Here is a 16318-nt window from a genome sequence, read left to right as displayed (position 1 = left end):
GAGTAATATCTTCTTCCAAGTTGTTTCTTGGGGAAGTAGGAGGATGGGGCTCAGCGAGAGTTTTGGAGAGGGACTGATTTGAGAGCTCTGTGGAAGATGCTGTTGGGCATAGAGAAGAGAAACTGAGTGTGGGGAGGTGAGTGAGGAAAGATGGATGTTTGGAGGTGTGGGGAAGGAAGGCACAGTGTGGTGGGGTGGTGGTGTTGTTGCAGTGGGTGCAGTGAAGGGTACAAATAGACCAATAAGGAATGAAACAATGAATGACATTGGTCTGAGCGAGATAAAGACTCACTCAACAAGTAATGATTTTTAATGTTAGGTTTTAACTTATTGTTATTGCAGATTTCCAGATGAAATAAAATTAATCGTGATGTGAGTTACTTTGATAAAGGAATGACAACGAGTGTAAAAGTAAAATTGTTTAGATCTAGTCCTATTCGAGTAGATTCAGGCGGGCAGTTGGAGATTAGTTCAACTGTTTTAATTTGATGATATTTCAAGATAATTACGTGGCTAAAAATTTAATCATTACGCAGGGTGTTAGTTATCTCCTTATTTTATTAAAACATCTCCTTGGCCAATAGCATATTTCTTACTATCCATGTGATCTTTTCATTTTCTTACTAATTTGTTTTAATGTAAGTGTCATTGGCAAGACAGGCAGCTATTACTCATCCATCCCTGAATTCCCCTCTAGTTGGAATGAGCCAGTTCTTAACCACTGCTGTCTGTGTGGTAAAGGTTGCAGCAGTTTGGACAAAATTGAGTGCCTTACCAGGCAATTTCAGAAACCAGTTAAGAGACCATTGCATTGCTGTTAATCTAGTGCAAGGTTGCCTACATTTTTCACGTTTGATCAGGTGTGGAGGGAGACAGGAATATTCTGTCTAAAATAAAACAAAGAACTCCAAATGCTGGAAATCTGACACAAAGGTAGAAATTGCTGTAGAGGCTCAGCAGGTCTGACTGCATCTGTGGACAGATAACAGTTAACATTTTGAGTCCAGTGACCGTTCTTCAGAACAGACCCTTCTGTTCAAAACACTAACTTCCATTTTCTCTCAACAGAAGCTGACAGATCTGTGAAGTTTCTCCAGCAATTTCTGTTTTTGTTTCTCTCTACTCTCTTGCTACCTCTGTCTTCCCACCTTGACCCTAACCTCTCACTCCCTTTCACTTCCTGTCTGCCTCACTCAGTCAGCCCTCCCATCCAGGCCCCTCACTAACTCTCACCAACTCCCAGTCTTGCACTTGTCCTTCCACCCTCTCAGTCAATCATTTGACAGCCTGATTTGTTTTCAAATGAGGCTGTCACCATTTGCTACCTCAGAACATTCTAACATTGAGAGGTGTACCTTCAACTGCTTAGGTCCTAAACTTTGAATTTCCTACCCCTCTCTTCTATTTTCAGATAATTGCCCGAACTATCACTGCCTTGCTTACCTAACTTGATATCTTCTGATGTTACTTGAAGTTAGATTTTGTCTATGCTTTGTGAAGCATCTTGGGGCATTTTACTATGTTAACTGTGAAGTAATTACAAATGTTGTAACTGATAAGACACTCAATCCAGAAGGATGTAGCACTAGTGCATATTACAATAATATTGACTATCAGACCTACCATATTCAAACAAGCCTTTGAAAAGTCAGTGGAAGGAACAAGTAAACTGACATGTAACATATTGTAAAATTCTGGAAGAATTGTTGCATCCCTGAAGGTGACATGATCACAAGCAATGCTTCATAACAGACAAATGATAAACAACATCAACTAAGCAGTGATAATGAAATGTGAGGCTGGATGAAGACAGCAGGCCCAGCAGCATCTCAGGAGCACAAAAGCTGATGTTTCAGGCCTAGACCCTTCATCAGAGAGGGGAATGGGGTGAGGGTTCTGGAATAAATAGGGAGAGAGGGGGAGGCGGACCGAAGGTGGAGAGAAAAGAAGATAGGTGGAGAGGAGAGTATAGGTGGGGAGGGAGGTGGGATGAGGTTACTAGGTAGGAGACGTCTTCCCTGGACTGACCTATCCCCTCCCTACCTCCCCACCTATACTCTCCTCTCCACCTATCTTCTTTTCTCTCCATCTTCGGTCTGCCTCCCCCTCTCTCCCTATTTATTCCAGAACCCTCACCCCATCCCCCTCTCTAATGAAGGGTCTAGGCCTGAAACGTCAGCTTTCGTGCTCCTGAGATGCTGCTGGGCCTGCTGTCTTCATCCAGCCTCACATTTCATTATCTTGGATTCTCCAGCATCTGCAGTTCCCATTATCACATCAACTAAGCAGTACTTAGTAGAAAGCTAATACATCAAACTACAGGTAACCCTCTTTAACTTTTTAATGCAACAAAAGCCTACGCCAAAGCTCTACATCTCTCTAACTTCTACTCACAGAATTGCAGTTTTTACAGGAACCAATCCAACATCACACCCAATTTCCAACAGGTTCACTCCTTGCATTTCACTGAGTCCTAACATTGAGACTTTATCCCTCACATTCCCTTACCCTTGGAAAAAGGAAACATCTCTTCAACCAGGGAGCAGTCGTCCTCCTGCATTCTGCCAGGTGGTCCACAGAAAGTCCACACCATCCTCTGTGTTGACCACACTGGCTGCTGTCTGTGTTTCCTTTCATGCTAGATCCCTCTCTGTGTCCAAAACGCACAGACAGAAAGCCTTTCCACAGTCAGGCCCAGCTGCTTGCTTTTGCTTCAGTCATGACCATTTTGTACCTAGCCTTTAGTAACTCGTACTTGCGGCTCTCCCCATCCTGCTCCTGTGGTAATTAAACCACCTGTCGGTGGACAGAACTCATCACAGATAACATGACTCTTTTCATTGTCCCAGTTATCTCAAATTAAAAGGCAAATTAAAAACATAACAATCTTGGAAACTTGCCACTGGCTGACCCTAGTGGTGTAAGTAGTAAGTGTGTGGGACTTGTGCAAGGCTGTTATGGCACGGTGATAGTGCCCTTACCTTTGGACCACAACATGTAGATTTCAAGTCCCACCTGAGCTGGAGTTGAATTATGACATATCTGAACCAGTTGATTCCTATTTTTAAAAAATTAGGAACTTGCCACTCAACAGCAGTAATAAACCTGAGTAATTTGAACTTGTAGTGCTGCTTAAAGTGCTGCTAGCTGAAGGTTGCTCTTATAGCCCCTTTTCAATTCAGTTCAGGCTCTGATCTTGCATGGTTTTCATTGATGTAGATCTGTGCAGTATGTTGGAAGCTGGAGTCACTAAACAGGAGAAACCAATGTATTGCTTAATTATTTTATGCGTCTTTCCGCAGGTTTGGAAAGTGTGGATCATTATCCAGTCCTTGTAGCTGTAACGGGAATTCTTGTCCGAATTCTGGTTGACTCTGATGTTCAGGGGTAAGAAATAGTTTGACATGGGTTGAACAAAGCATTGTTGAATCTTGATGTGACACTTGAAATGGTGGTGTGCTGACTGTGCTTTCTTGTGTTTTGTTATTCTATTTAAGCAAGCTTACAAAAACTACCCAATAAAGCAATTGCTTATTAAGCCCTGGTTAAAGAGCAAATGGGACATCCCTTGATGAGCTAAACCTGAGGTTTTGATCAATTATTCATAGTGTATTCGAGCAATGAATTTTATCAAGACAAGACAAAGTGTCAAAGCTTTAACCGAGCTCTGACAGAAGCAATGACTCAGCTACTGACTGGAAGTTGCTCCCATCCCCCTTTAGCTGGAGATGTTCTTTGCCTGGCTATTTTGTGGCACACATGTTACTTGCAACTGAACCCAATTTGCTGTTCGCATTGTGTGGGTACAGTTTTTTCATTATGTGCAGATTTGGGAATGGGGCTGAATATTATGCAATTACCAGAAGACATCCCCACTTTTGATCCTGTTAAAGTAAATATCATCAAGGAAACAACTGAAGATGGTTATACAATAATGTTTTAGACCTTGGTGTACAGGGCGCAGTTTCAAAATTATCAGGCAGTACAAAAGTAGTATGACGATAGTTTTGAACTTCAAAAGGCTACAGACGGGTTGAAGGGCCAATAAATGACGCATGAAATTTAATGCAGATAAGTGTGAAGTGGCAGGAAGAATAAGGAGATCAGAATTAAATAAAGGATACAATTCAAAAACAGGTGCAGCAGCAAAAGGACCTGGGTGTATATGTGCATAAGTCATTGAAGGTGGCAAGACTGGCTGAGGTTGTGATTAATTGAATATTCGGCACTGGATTACTGACTTTAAAACTAGAGGACTAGAGTACAAAGATGCAGAAGCTATGCTGCCATTATACAAAACTCTGGTTTGACTCCACTTGTGTAGATCTAGGCGCTGCACCAAAGGAAGGATACATCGCCCTTGGAGGGAGTGCAATGTAGGTTTACAAGAATGGACTTAAGGAGTTAAATTATGTGGATAGTTCATACAAATTATGCCTTTTTTCTCTAAATTAGGTTAAGGGGTGATATGATTGACGTCTTCACAGTATTAACGGGAAAAGACAGAATGGATAAAAATAAGACTATTTCCACTGGTTCAAAATCCTAGAACTCGGGCTTTGTCAACAAGTTAGGGCCAAATGTTCAAGAACAATGTTAGGAAACACTTCTACACACAAAGGACAGTCAAGGCTTGGAACTCTCTTCCATAAATGGGAGGTGATGCTGAGTCAGTTGCTCATTTTAAAAATGAGATTGATACATTTTTACTGAGCAAAGGTATTGAGGGATAGGGGCCCAAGGGAGATATATGGAGTTAAGGCACAGATCGACCATGACCTCGTTGAATGGTGGGAGAGGCTTGAGAGACCGAGTGTCAATTATCTGTTCCCATGTTCCATCCTAAGGTTTATTAATTGGGAGACAGATTGCAGAAACTAGTTTCTTTTAAGTTTGTATTAAATACTGGCTGAGTCTCAAATGGACAATGATGTCTACACTTTAGGAAGGATAAGAAGTTATTTGAGCAGGGGTAAGAAAGATTCATGCAGATGGTTCCAGGGATCAGGAAGATCAGTTATGTAGATAGATGGGAGAAGTTGGGACTGTTTCCCTGAGAGAAGAATCTGGACAGAATAAATAAAGAAAAGCTGTCCATTGGAGGAAGAATTGAGAACTGGAAGGTACAGATCTAAGTTAATTGACAAAAGAAGCAATGAGGACAGGAAGAGAGACTTCTTTTTTAAGTGGGTATTTAGGGCCTGGAATGTACTGCCAGACAGTGAGATGGAAGTATTCAATCAAAATATTCGAAAAGAAATTGGATTGCTTCTTGAAAAGGAACAACAGGTGGAGCTGCAAGGATCGAGCAGGGGAGTGGACTAGGCGAATTACTTTTAAAGAGAACCAGCACAGTCAGAATGGCTAAATGTCCTCAACCTGTGCTGTAACCATTCTGGAACCCAAACTGTGCATTGCTTGAGCCTACTGGTAATGTAGTGCATTGGAAATGTTGACAGCACTTTTATCTTGCTTTACTGACAATTGAGAATAGGCTAATGAGATTTACCCTGGCTTTTATGGGCAGGCTTTCCTAACAGAACATGTTGAAAGATACCAGTGTTGTAGCTCTGGTGACAATTTGGGTAGAAGTGCAGCTAATTCTGGAGCACAGGCCTTCAGCACTGCAACAGTATTGTTATTGGAGCTATTAGCACTTTCTGAATCCAGTGTTCATAGTCATTTTGATATCATGTGGAATTGGCTGAAGACTGGGTTCTGAGATGTTGGGGAGCTCAGAAGGAGACAGAGATAAATGATTGACTGATTATGACTCTTGTGTACTTGCTGGTCTTGTTTGTTGCAGTCAGATGCTGGCTGTATCGTCATTGATGATAAGTAAGCTTATGAAGCAGCTTTTCTCCCATTACTTGTATACATTTCAAATGTTTGCATTATTTGTCCATGATCATGAACTCTGTGAAATTGCAAGTAAGGAAGAGGTGATTATATCGGATTTTCTACAACTCTCACTGCTGGGACTGTGTCTAGTTCCAGTGCTCGTTGGAAGATTACAACCAATGCATTCCAAGTTTTCTTTTCTGTTCCTTTGAATACCCTTGGATATGTGCTGTCTGATCCCCATAGACTTAACCTGGCACCTGTTTAGTTAACCCCATTTGAAATCATGATTGTATTAAGATTCAAAGGTCACTTTCAGAATATACCCCATGTAAACTTTTCAGCAAGTAACCTTGATTTGGGAATAGGAAAAAGGTATTCCTTAAAGGTCGCAACATGGTATTGAACCAGACTGTGGTATAATCCCTCGGCCCTTCACAGTGCCCTGATCTTTTTTGTTATGAGGTGTGCCCTTGGCCAAGGCTTAAGCATCGTTGTTAGGAAGACAGTTGCTAGAATAATTCTGACAATTTCCAGTTGCAAATGGATTGCAGCCAGTACACTGATACTGCTGCAGTGAGTCAATGCTTCTGCTAGTGTGAATAACCATGATGGGAGTAATGCTGTGTGAAAGGTTTGCAGTGAGATGCTGCAGTGTAAAAGATGGGAACTAGATCCCAGGTCATTTCAGAGCACTGCTGTTACAGCTGTAACTGTGTAGTCTGTCAGGAGCGTTGTGAAGCTGTTCACTGCAGTTGTTTGAGTGAGGGATATTGTAGCAATTTTAAATTGGCGCCTCCTTTGCTACACCATGCTAAACACAAATGATCTAATCTTTGAATCTAAGAGCAGCATGGTGACTGTTTGCAGTGCGCTTGGTGTCCTCGTGAAGGTCTTACATGGTCTTGCCTTATGACAATTTTGTGTCTGGAACCCTCTAGGCTTTCTGATGTGCTGGGTATTACTTTCAATGTGATAGTACCACAAGGAAATCACTGCTGACAATGCAAACTGAGTTATCAACTGATCAACTTGAGTTGATCCTCTCGTGAAAGATATAAAAATATGAATATGTTGGAAACACTCAGCGGGTCAGGCAGTACTTGTGGAAAACAAGAAAAAGTCTGAAACTGTTATGTGTTTCGCATTTAACAGATACTGCCCAGCCTACTGAGTTTCTAGCATGTTCTGATGTTTGAGATTTGACTGTCAACAGTTCTGCTTTGATATGTATCTGATTTCTTTGCTTTTCTTTAGCTTTCCCCTGTTAGCCTCCATTTCCTGGCTAAATGTTGCACTTACAGGCTGCTGCGCATGTTTTGTAGAGGTGTAAGTGCAGGCTGCGCATGTGTTGTACTTGTGAAAGCCTCACTCAGCTCTGAACCTTGATGCTGGTGGAGCTTAGTAACTAGCTGAGATGCTTAGTTTTGCAGTATTCTGCATTGATCAAGCAATAGGGACAGGAATCAAGTTTATCTGCTTCAGTTCTCCCTGTTGCTTGTTGATTCACTTAAGTAATGGGTTCCTTTGTATCTGCTCTTTTCTCTGAACTCAGTCAACATTTTTGTCACCTCCAATTTCCCAACCAACACTGTGACTTTTCTCATTTCCTTCTTAAAATGCTCCTTTCATAGACTTTCACTGAATCCATACAGTGTGGAAACAGGCCAATTAGCCTATTGAGTACACACCAACTCTCCAAAGAGCCTCTCTCCCACACCCACCCCAACCCTGATAAACCTGCATTTCCCATGGTCAAATCACCTAGTCTGCACATCTCACACAATGGGCAGTTTAGCATGGCCAATCTACCTAACCTGCACATCCTTGGACTATGGGAGGAAACCAGAGCACCCAGAGGAAACCCACACAGACACAGGAAAATGTGCAAACTCTGCACAGACAGTTGCCTGAGGCTGGAATCAAAGCTGGGTCCCTGGCACTGTCAGGCATCACTGAACCACCGTGCTCCTATTCACATCGATTTTTCATTTTTCCCCTTCCAACAAAAAAAAACACGTGTGGTGCATGTTGTGATTCAATGCTTCTATGTGATTGCAACTAATCACTGTTAAGAATGGGTCACTGCTGATATCTGACCATTTGTGAGAATTGACAGTAAATGTTGTCAGGCTGATTGACTATCATGGGGTGAATGAGCATTACAAGACAGTTTGATCTGCTAAGAGGTCATCATATTATCAGCTGTGTGATTAATTGAATTGCAGTTGTGATTTTACTGTTAATGCCAGCCTGGAGTAATTACTTTAAACTCTGAGGTTGTGATGGGAAAACTAAGCAGTCACTAGTAATGGGCATGTTTACAACCTTTTGTATTTATTTTAATTTTCAGCATGAGCGTCAGAGCCTGAGGGATGATCTTATAGAAGTTTATAATATTGTGAGGGCCATGGATAGGGTGAATAGCCAAAGTCTTTTTCCTAGGGTGGGGGAGTCCAAAATTAGATGGCATAGGTTTAAGATGAGGGGAAAGTTTAAAAAGGGATCCGAGGGACAACGTTTTCACACAGAGGGTGGTGCGTGTATGGAATGAACTGCCGGAGCAAATGTTAGAGGCTAGGACAACATTTTATTACAACAATTACAACATTTTAAAAAGCATCTGGATGGATATATAAATAGGAAGGGTTCAGAGGAATATGGGCCAAATATTGGCAAATGGGAATAAAACAATTTAGGATACCTGGTCAGCATGGATGAGTTCGACCAAATGGCCCGTTTTCCTGCTGCATAACTCTATGACTAAATGATTAGATTATACTGATTTTGTTTTTGCGTTTGTTTTAGTTTTCCAGCATCTGCAATATTTTGCTTTTGTTTGAAGCAAAATGAGTTTTTTTTATCAACAGCATTAAAAAAGCACAATTTTCCAACCCATTTCAGTTCTGAAGGGGAGTCATATTGGACTTGAAGCATTAACTCTATATCTGTCCCTCCATAGATGCTGCTAAACATACTGAGTTTCTCCAGCAATGTTTTTGGTTCACATTTCCAGCTTCTAAAGTATTTTGCTTTTATTTACTTTTCATGAGCTGGCTTTCAGTAGTTAAGAAAACACTCAAAAGAAGACTTTTCTGAAGAAAAGTCCAGAGCTGAAACATCAGCTTTCCTGCTCCTCTGATGCTGCCTGGCCCGCTGTGTTCATCCAGCTCTACACCTTGTGATCTCAGATTCTCTAGCATCAGCAGTTCCTTAACTATTTCTCACTCAAAAGAAGAATTTGTCTAGTGTCTCTTCTGAATCCAGTTAATCACTTCTGAGTTGTAGATACTGCTAGAGCTCAAGAAACGCAGCATCCAATTTGCACACAGCAAGCTCCCATAAAGTGACTTATGTCGAAATTCTTTTGATATAGTATTTGTCCATATTCCCTAGAGTTTTCGCTGCAGTTATCGTTGGAGATCAGGAAACAAATTCCAATCGCTGAAACACCAGATACGGTCAGCTTCTCTTTTTACTTAGTGCAGATATATTATGTAATCAAGCAAACAATTCAATATAAAAACAGTGGACTTGGGGCTCTTGATGTTCACTATAAATGAACAGGGGTGTGTTTTTTCAATGCATGTGAGTTCTGTGTTGCCCTTACCTCAGTCTGATTTCCAGACTGAAGACCTTGCCTTTCCTTGCAGTGCTGTTGCCAGGATGAAGAACGGTTTTATATGTCCATCTGGTTGCCTAGCCATCATTGGGAATTCAACTTATTTTTAAAGTACCCAGGTTTTGGGCCATGTGTATTTTGTCAGGAATTGTTAAAAGGATGTCACTAACGCACTTGGACATTGAAAATCTGAGGTGTTTGTAATGTGCTATTTGCATCATTGTGGACAAAATGACATTTAACCTGTAAATTGTTCTGAAATTAAACCAGAACAAAGGTCTAAATTACTTATGATTGACCACACCAGGGTTATAGCTGTTTTGTGATGTTAGTTGTGGCTGTCAGTACCACTCTTCCTTCTGAGCTGCATTCCAGGATTTGACCCAGAAAAGTAAACCTGATGCTCCAACGAGGGGTTGTTGCACTGTCATCTATACGATGAATAGCTGAAACAAAGTCCCTTATACTTTGTGTCCCATGCTTGCTATTTCCCTGCATGTATCCTTAAAATAATTATCAGTAAATCCATGGGGGACATGTTGAGGTAGCAAAAATAAAAAACAGCATGTACTTGTACTAGTTGCAGTCCTGAAACTTTGCAGTTCTCATTGCTGTATTCTCAGCACTCAACCCTGCATCTGTCTGTCCTCATGGTAATTGGGACAGAGTTTTCTGAAATGGCAGCCAAAGTATCCCAACATTAGATTAACCCAGGAAATGGAGAAAAGACTAATCCAGAGTAAAATTATTTAGTTTAGTGGGATGTAAATGAATTTGTTTAGTTAAAGTGAGTTTGAAAATCAGCAGATAAAACTATAATGCCTGCCATTAAAAGAATAGATGGTTTGGGTACAGCCAAAGTCTGATCCTACAAGCAACAATGGTAAGACAAGCCGAGCTAGAACTGTTTAGATTTCAGAAGGGAGTGAGAGTAAAATGAAACAGAAATAGCACATGCATCCCAGATGTCAGGCTGACAGTACAAGCAAGACCCAGACTGTATATGGATAGTTCAAAGGGGAAATGGGGGAGAAGAAATGAGAGAGAAAAGCACAGTGTATGGGCTGAAAAGGCTAACATAAATGCCAATAAGTAGAAAACAATGAGAACAAAAGTGACAATGTTAATTAGGGACTGTAAGGGAATTTACACATGGAGGCAGTGATTGTGGCTGCAATAGTAAATGGGTACTTTGCATCTCTCTTCATGAAATTCTGTTTTATGTTGTTGCTTTGTCTTCTCCATTAATAGTCTAAACTTTGTGATACGATGATCGCTCTTACTCAAATATTCCCCACAGACACTTGGGCCTACCTTGTTCCTCAACACCAGAACCAGCAATGCCTCCTTTCTTGCTGAATCATCATTTTTGCTGCTATATCATATTCCCAGCAATTTGTGCTCAAAACACATCAGTGTTACCTAGCTCGTGTGTGTATTTACATTTGTGCGTTCAAAACCTGAATTTGATCGGTGCCACCCTAAACAATAATCTATGATATTTTCAAATCTGTGTTCCTCTTGCTAGTTTTTTCAGCCTGCGAGTGAATTCAGAGGTACCGTTTTGCAAACTTATTTGGTTGCAGTGCAACATTGCCCCATGATCACTGCTCAGTAGATGAACCTGTTGCAGTTGTGTTGCAGATTTGAAGAAACTAGGATATTGAGGAAAAATGTTGGTGGAGTTGGTGAGGGTCTGTCCTTTTGTGTTGATGTATGTGGAAGTGCATTCAGTTTTTCTGACACCACATACTCAGTGTCCTAAATTTCCATTGCAGCTGGAGCACGATGGATACATTCATTCATTGGCTGAATATGTGACAAAGCTTGAGTAACTGGGAATCATTAAAAATCTATTTCACTATATCTGTAGAGAACTGTAATGTGTGAGAGCAGGGTATTAAATGTGAATTATGCTGGGCAATTTTTAGAAAAAAACTACCCAGAGGTGAAGGTTCCATGAACATCCCTATCATCGATGATAGAACCTAACAACTGATAACAACGCCATCTTGAACCAGAGGTGCCAAGTGGAACATCCCTTTCAGGTTCCTCTTGAGGTCTGTATTACCACAAAAACCAATCATCAGCTGCTAATTTAAGTGCATGTTGTTGGAATGGCTGCGCGTACTGGATGTGACTATACGGTTATAGGAATTCCAATAAATTTCTGAGTGTAATGCCGAAGAACTGCACTGTAGTAACTAGCTGCATGTCTGTCCGATTTGCCCCTAGTACAGCCACACAGGCATCTGTTAAAGTAAAAAAATTCTCAATCTCTCCTTTTCACATAAAGCAGGTCAAGTCTGATTCAACAATCATGGCCCCATCAGTCTACTCTGAATCATCGGTAAACTGACAGAGGGTGTTTTCAACGTCAGAGGCACTTACTACAAGACCACCTGCTTCCAGACTTCATTATAGTTTGGTCCAAAAGTGGAAAAAGGGTCTGAACTCCAGAACTGAGGCTGGGGTGATTCCCTGAACATCAAGACAGTGTTTGATGAATGTGGCATCAGTGAGGGCTACACTCATTTAAATGTGTGAGACAAGTGGTAAAGCCTTCAAACTAATGAGACAAAGAGGTAAATAATGGCAGGTTGTTTGGTGGTGCATTTCCCAAAGGCTTTGGAGTGTTCCTAGTCAACAAGCTAGTGTTCAAAAGCAAAGGGAAGAAGTGCCAACAAGATGGCCTAGAGTAGTGATTCAGAAAAATCATTGTAGTAATTCTGCCTCTACCTGAATTTTCAAGCTAATGGCTAACAAGAATTAACCTCAACTTCTGTAGATTCTGAAAGTTTTCTGGGAGGGCAGCAGTTTGATATAAATCAATTCTCTGAGTAAAGAAATGCACTTTCAAAGAGGAGTTTAAGTGTAATGAATGCAGGTTGATGAAGCATGGAGCAGTGGGAGACCCAAGCACATACCTTGCAATTGATCGGAAGGATGTTGAGGAGCAGGACCCTATATCAATCAATAGTCAAACTTGAGGGATTTTTCATTTGATTTTGTCAAGGCCATTGAAATTAGAATTTGAGAAAAGAGTCAGTTTCTCTTCAAGAGCTAGAGACTGTACCTCAAGGATGAGAAAAGATAGAACCGAAATTCAGAAATCTCTGGAGTTGTGCCTTGAGCAGTGTCCGGGAGGAGCAGTTCGTGGAAGGGAAAGCAGACAGCAGTTGCTGCTATTTTGGATTGAAGTAATAATGCTTTCCTGACTTGCTGCATTAGTTGCAATAAATTTGCTTTCTAGCATCCATGGGATTGTCATTGCAAGGCCCTACAGCTCTGAATATGGCTGTAGTCAGAAATATGATGTTCCTAGCTTTATAATCATACCAGCTCTGACGACTTGGAGTGAACTGACTTTGCAAACTCATTGCTATCAGTGTGATGACATTCAGTCTGCTGAATTATCTGGAAAGTCCAATCCTGATTAACCTCATTTGTATGCAAATTCTAATTAGCATAACCAATTAACCATATTGTAATTACAGAAAATGGTTTCATACGTGCCAAAATTAGATTTAATCTCCACGAAGCATCCATCAGAGCTTCACAAAACAGCCCCTTTCAGCAAGGTTGGATGATTTTTGAAAGTTATTTGGTAGCGATTTCCCTAGCAGCAAATAGCAATGCACTGTGGTCCCAATCTCACAACATGATAACAGCACTGCTCTAACTTCTGTCATGGTGAAGTTTTTCTCTCATCTGTTTCACCATTTGGCTGAGCTGCAGGAAGAAAGGAAGATAAGAGATTCTTCCTATCTGGTCTCATCATCTCCAGATCATTTGGGGAGTAGGTTGTCCATTCTCCCTTGGTTGGTAATTTACCTAGGGAGACCAAGTGAGAAAAAATGATGAAATTTATCCTTTGAGCACAAGTAAATGATCTCCATTGTAATTATAAAATGGGCAGGCATGGTTTCATTTTGTCATAAACTTCATGAGTTAGGCTGTGGCTTTAAACAGTTTATCACGTGTATGGTTATGGGGAAACCCTTTACTTGGCTTTCATTGATTATATTTTGCAAGGCTTTCTGCAAAGTGCTTCAAGAAGCAACAGGTAAGAGAGTGCAATCACTGGGAGTTGAGCCCAGTGTGTGAGTTTAGTCAAGTAGAGGACAGAAGCATTGTTGTGTCTTGTTCCGGCCATTTTTGTAAGGGTCTGCTTTGTGATCAAGGTGCTGCTGGTTAGATCTAAGAGAGGGCCTTGGTGAATACCAGGTTTTGATGAGGAGGGCGAGTAGCAAATAACATAAAGGTAAGGTGAGACCATTCTTTTCCCCAAGTCCACTAGTTGTTAAAGGGGCAGAGATGGCAATCAGTAGAGTGGTATGCTCCTCCTGTTAGATGTAAGAGATCAGGAGCAGTTGACTATCCCAGGAGACTATGTTTACAGGAAGTGTTGTCAGGCTGCAGCTCCTCAGACTGCATGGATTGGTTGGAGTGGCACTTGATGCATTGAGGAGCACAGAGGAGGCAAATAGTGAAGTTATATGGTAGAACTGAGAAATAAGAATGGGATGATCACTTTGATGGGATTGTAATATAGGCCACCCAATATTGGGAAATTGAGAAGCAAATATGTAGGGTTCGCACTTAGCTGTAAGAATAACAGGGGTGTAGTTGTAGGGGATTTTAACTTTCCAAATATAGACAAGGAGTGCCTTAGTGTCAAGGGCTTGGATGGAAAAGGAATTTGTTCAGTGTGTTCAAGAAGGCATTCTCAATTAGTGTATAGATGGCCTTGCTAGAGAGGGGTCAAAACTCAACCTCCTCTTGGGGAAATACGGGACAGGCAAGTGACTGAAGTGTTAGTGGGGACCACTTTGGGACCATAATTGTATTAGCTTCAAAATTGTTAGGAAAAAGAATAGGACTAGTTAAAGTTAAGGTTCTAAATTAGAGTAAGGCCAGTTTTGATGGTGTTAGACAGGAACTTTCAAAAGTTGATTATGGGAAGGCTGTTTGCAGGCAAACGGGCATCTGGTAATTGGGAGGCTTTCAAAAGCAAGTTATTGATCGTTCAGGGCCACCGTGTTCCTGTTGAAGTGAAGGGCATGGGTGGCAGGACTAGGGAACACTGGATAACTGGAGATATTGAGGCTCTGACCAAGAATAAGGAGGAGGCATATATCAGATATAGACAGCTGAGATCAAGTGAATTCCTGGAGGAGTACACTTACGAGGGAAATCACAAGGGCATAAAGGGAGCCCGAGATTGCTTTGGCACACAAGGTTAAGGAGAATTGAAAAAGATTCCACAAGTATATTAAGGACAAAAGAGTAATAAGCAAGAGACTAGCCCCTTAAAGATCATCAAGGCCATTATGTGTGCAATCTCAGGAGATGGGTGAGATCCTAAAACAGTATTTCACATCTGTATTTACTGTGCAGAAAGACATAGAAGCTAGAGAACTCAGGGAAATAAATTTGAGGAAAGAATTGACATTACAGAAGAGGAGTTGCTGGACGTCTTAAAATGCATAAAGGTAGATAAATCCTCAGGACCTGATCAAGAAATTGCAAGGCCCCTTGCTGAAATATTTGTACCAATGACAGCCACAAATGAAATGCTGGAAGACTGGGGGTGGCTAATGTTGTGCCATTAGTTAAGAAACACTGCAAGGAAAAGCCAGGGTACTACAGACTGGTGAGTCTGACATCACTGTTGGGTAAGTTTTTGGAAGAGAGTCTGAGAGACAGGATCATGCATGCATTTGGAAAGTCAAGGACTGATCAGAGATAGTCAGCATGTGGGAAATCATGTCTCTCAAACTTGTTTTGAGATTTTGGGAAGAGGTGACCGAGAATATGGATGAAGGCAGAGTGGTAGACGTTGTCTGCACAGACTTTAGCCAGACCTTTGACAAGTTTCCACGTGGTACACTGGTTGGTAAGGTTAGATCACATGGGATCTAGGGATGGCTAGCCAGTTAGATACAAAATTGGTTTGAAAGTAGGAGGCAGTGGGTGGTGGTTGAGGATGGTTTTTCAGACTAGGGGCCTGTGACTAGTGGTTTGGCACAAGGATTGGTGCTGCGTCCACTATTGTTTGTCATTTATATAAACAATTTGGATGAGAATGTCAGAGGTGTGATGAGTAAGTTTGCGATGACACCAAAATTGCTGGTATAGTGGACAATGAAGAAGGCCATCTGACAGTGCAATGGGATTTTGATCAACTGGCACGTGGGCCCACGAATGGCAGGTGGTGTTTAATTTAGATAAATGTGCGATATTCATAACACAAACCATGGCAGGCCTTACACAATTAATGATAGGGCTCTGGGGAGTGGTGTTGAAAATAGAGAGACCTAGCGGTGCAGTTATGGAGTTCTCTGAAAGTAGCATCACAGGTAGACATGATGGTGAAGAAGAATTTGGCACTCTTGCCTCATTGGTCAGAACATTGAATTGGGATGCCATGTTATGGCTTTGTAAAACATTGGTAAGGCTACATTTGGAGTACAATTCTGGTCACTGCTCTTTGGAAGGGATATTATTACCCTGGAAAGGGCGCAAAAAGAATGGTACTGAGACCGGAGAGTTTGAGTTATAAGTAGAGGCTGGATAGGCTCAGACTCTTTTTTCCCCTGGAGTGTAAGAAGCTGTGAGGCGTCACCTTATAGAGGTTTATAACATCATAAGGCGTGTTAGTTAAGGTGAATAGCCAAGGTCTTTTCTCCAGGGTAGTGTAGTCCACAACTGGAGAGCGTAGGTTTAAGGTGAGAAAGGTAAGATTTAGAATGGACCTAAGAGACAACTTTTTCCACACAGAGGAGTGGTGTGTATATGGAACAAGCTGCCAGAGGAAATGGTAGAAGTAAATACAATTACAGCATCTAAAAG

General features: G+C 41.3%; 1 protein-coding gene across 1 annotated transcript in view; it reads left to right on the top strand.

Annotated features, from left to right (window-relative positions):
• LOC125460234 (E3 ubiquitin-protein ligase RNF123) overlaps positions 1-16318 on the top strand; it is a 334824-nt gene that overhangs the window by 209014 nt on the left and 109492 nt on the right. The window contains exon 35 of the mRNA XM_048547433.2: positions 3303-3387. Within this exon, the coding sequence (XP_048403390.1) occupies positions 3303-3387 (85 nt within the window). The remainder of the gene's footprint in view (positions 1-3302; positions 3388-16318) is intronic.

Source organism: Stegostoma tigrinum, chromosome 11, assembly GCF_030684315.1.
Source record: "Stegostoma tigrinum isolate sSteTig4 chromosome 11, sSteTig4.hap1, whole genome shotgun sequence".
Classification (NCBI taxonomy): domain Eukaryota; kingdom Metazoa; phylum Chordata; class Chondrichthyes; order Orectolobiformes; family Stegostomatidae; genus Stegostoma; species Stegostoma tigrinum.
Note: the sequence above shows the minus strand (reverse complement) of the source record. Positions and strands in the feature narration are given on the sequence as shown.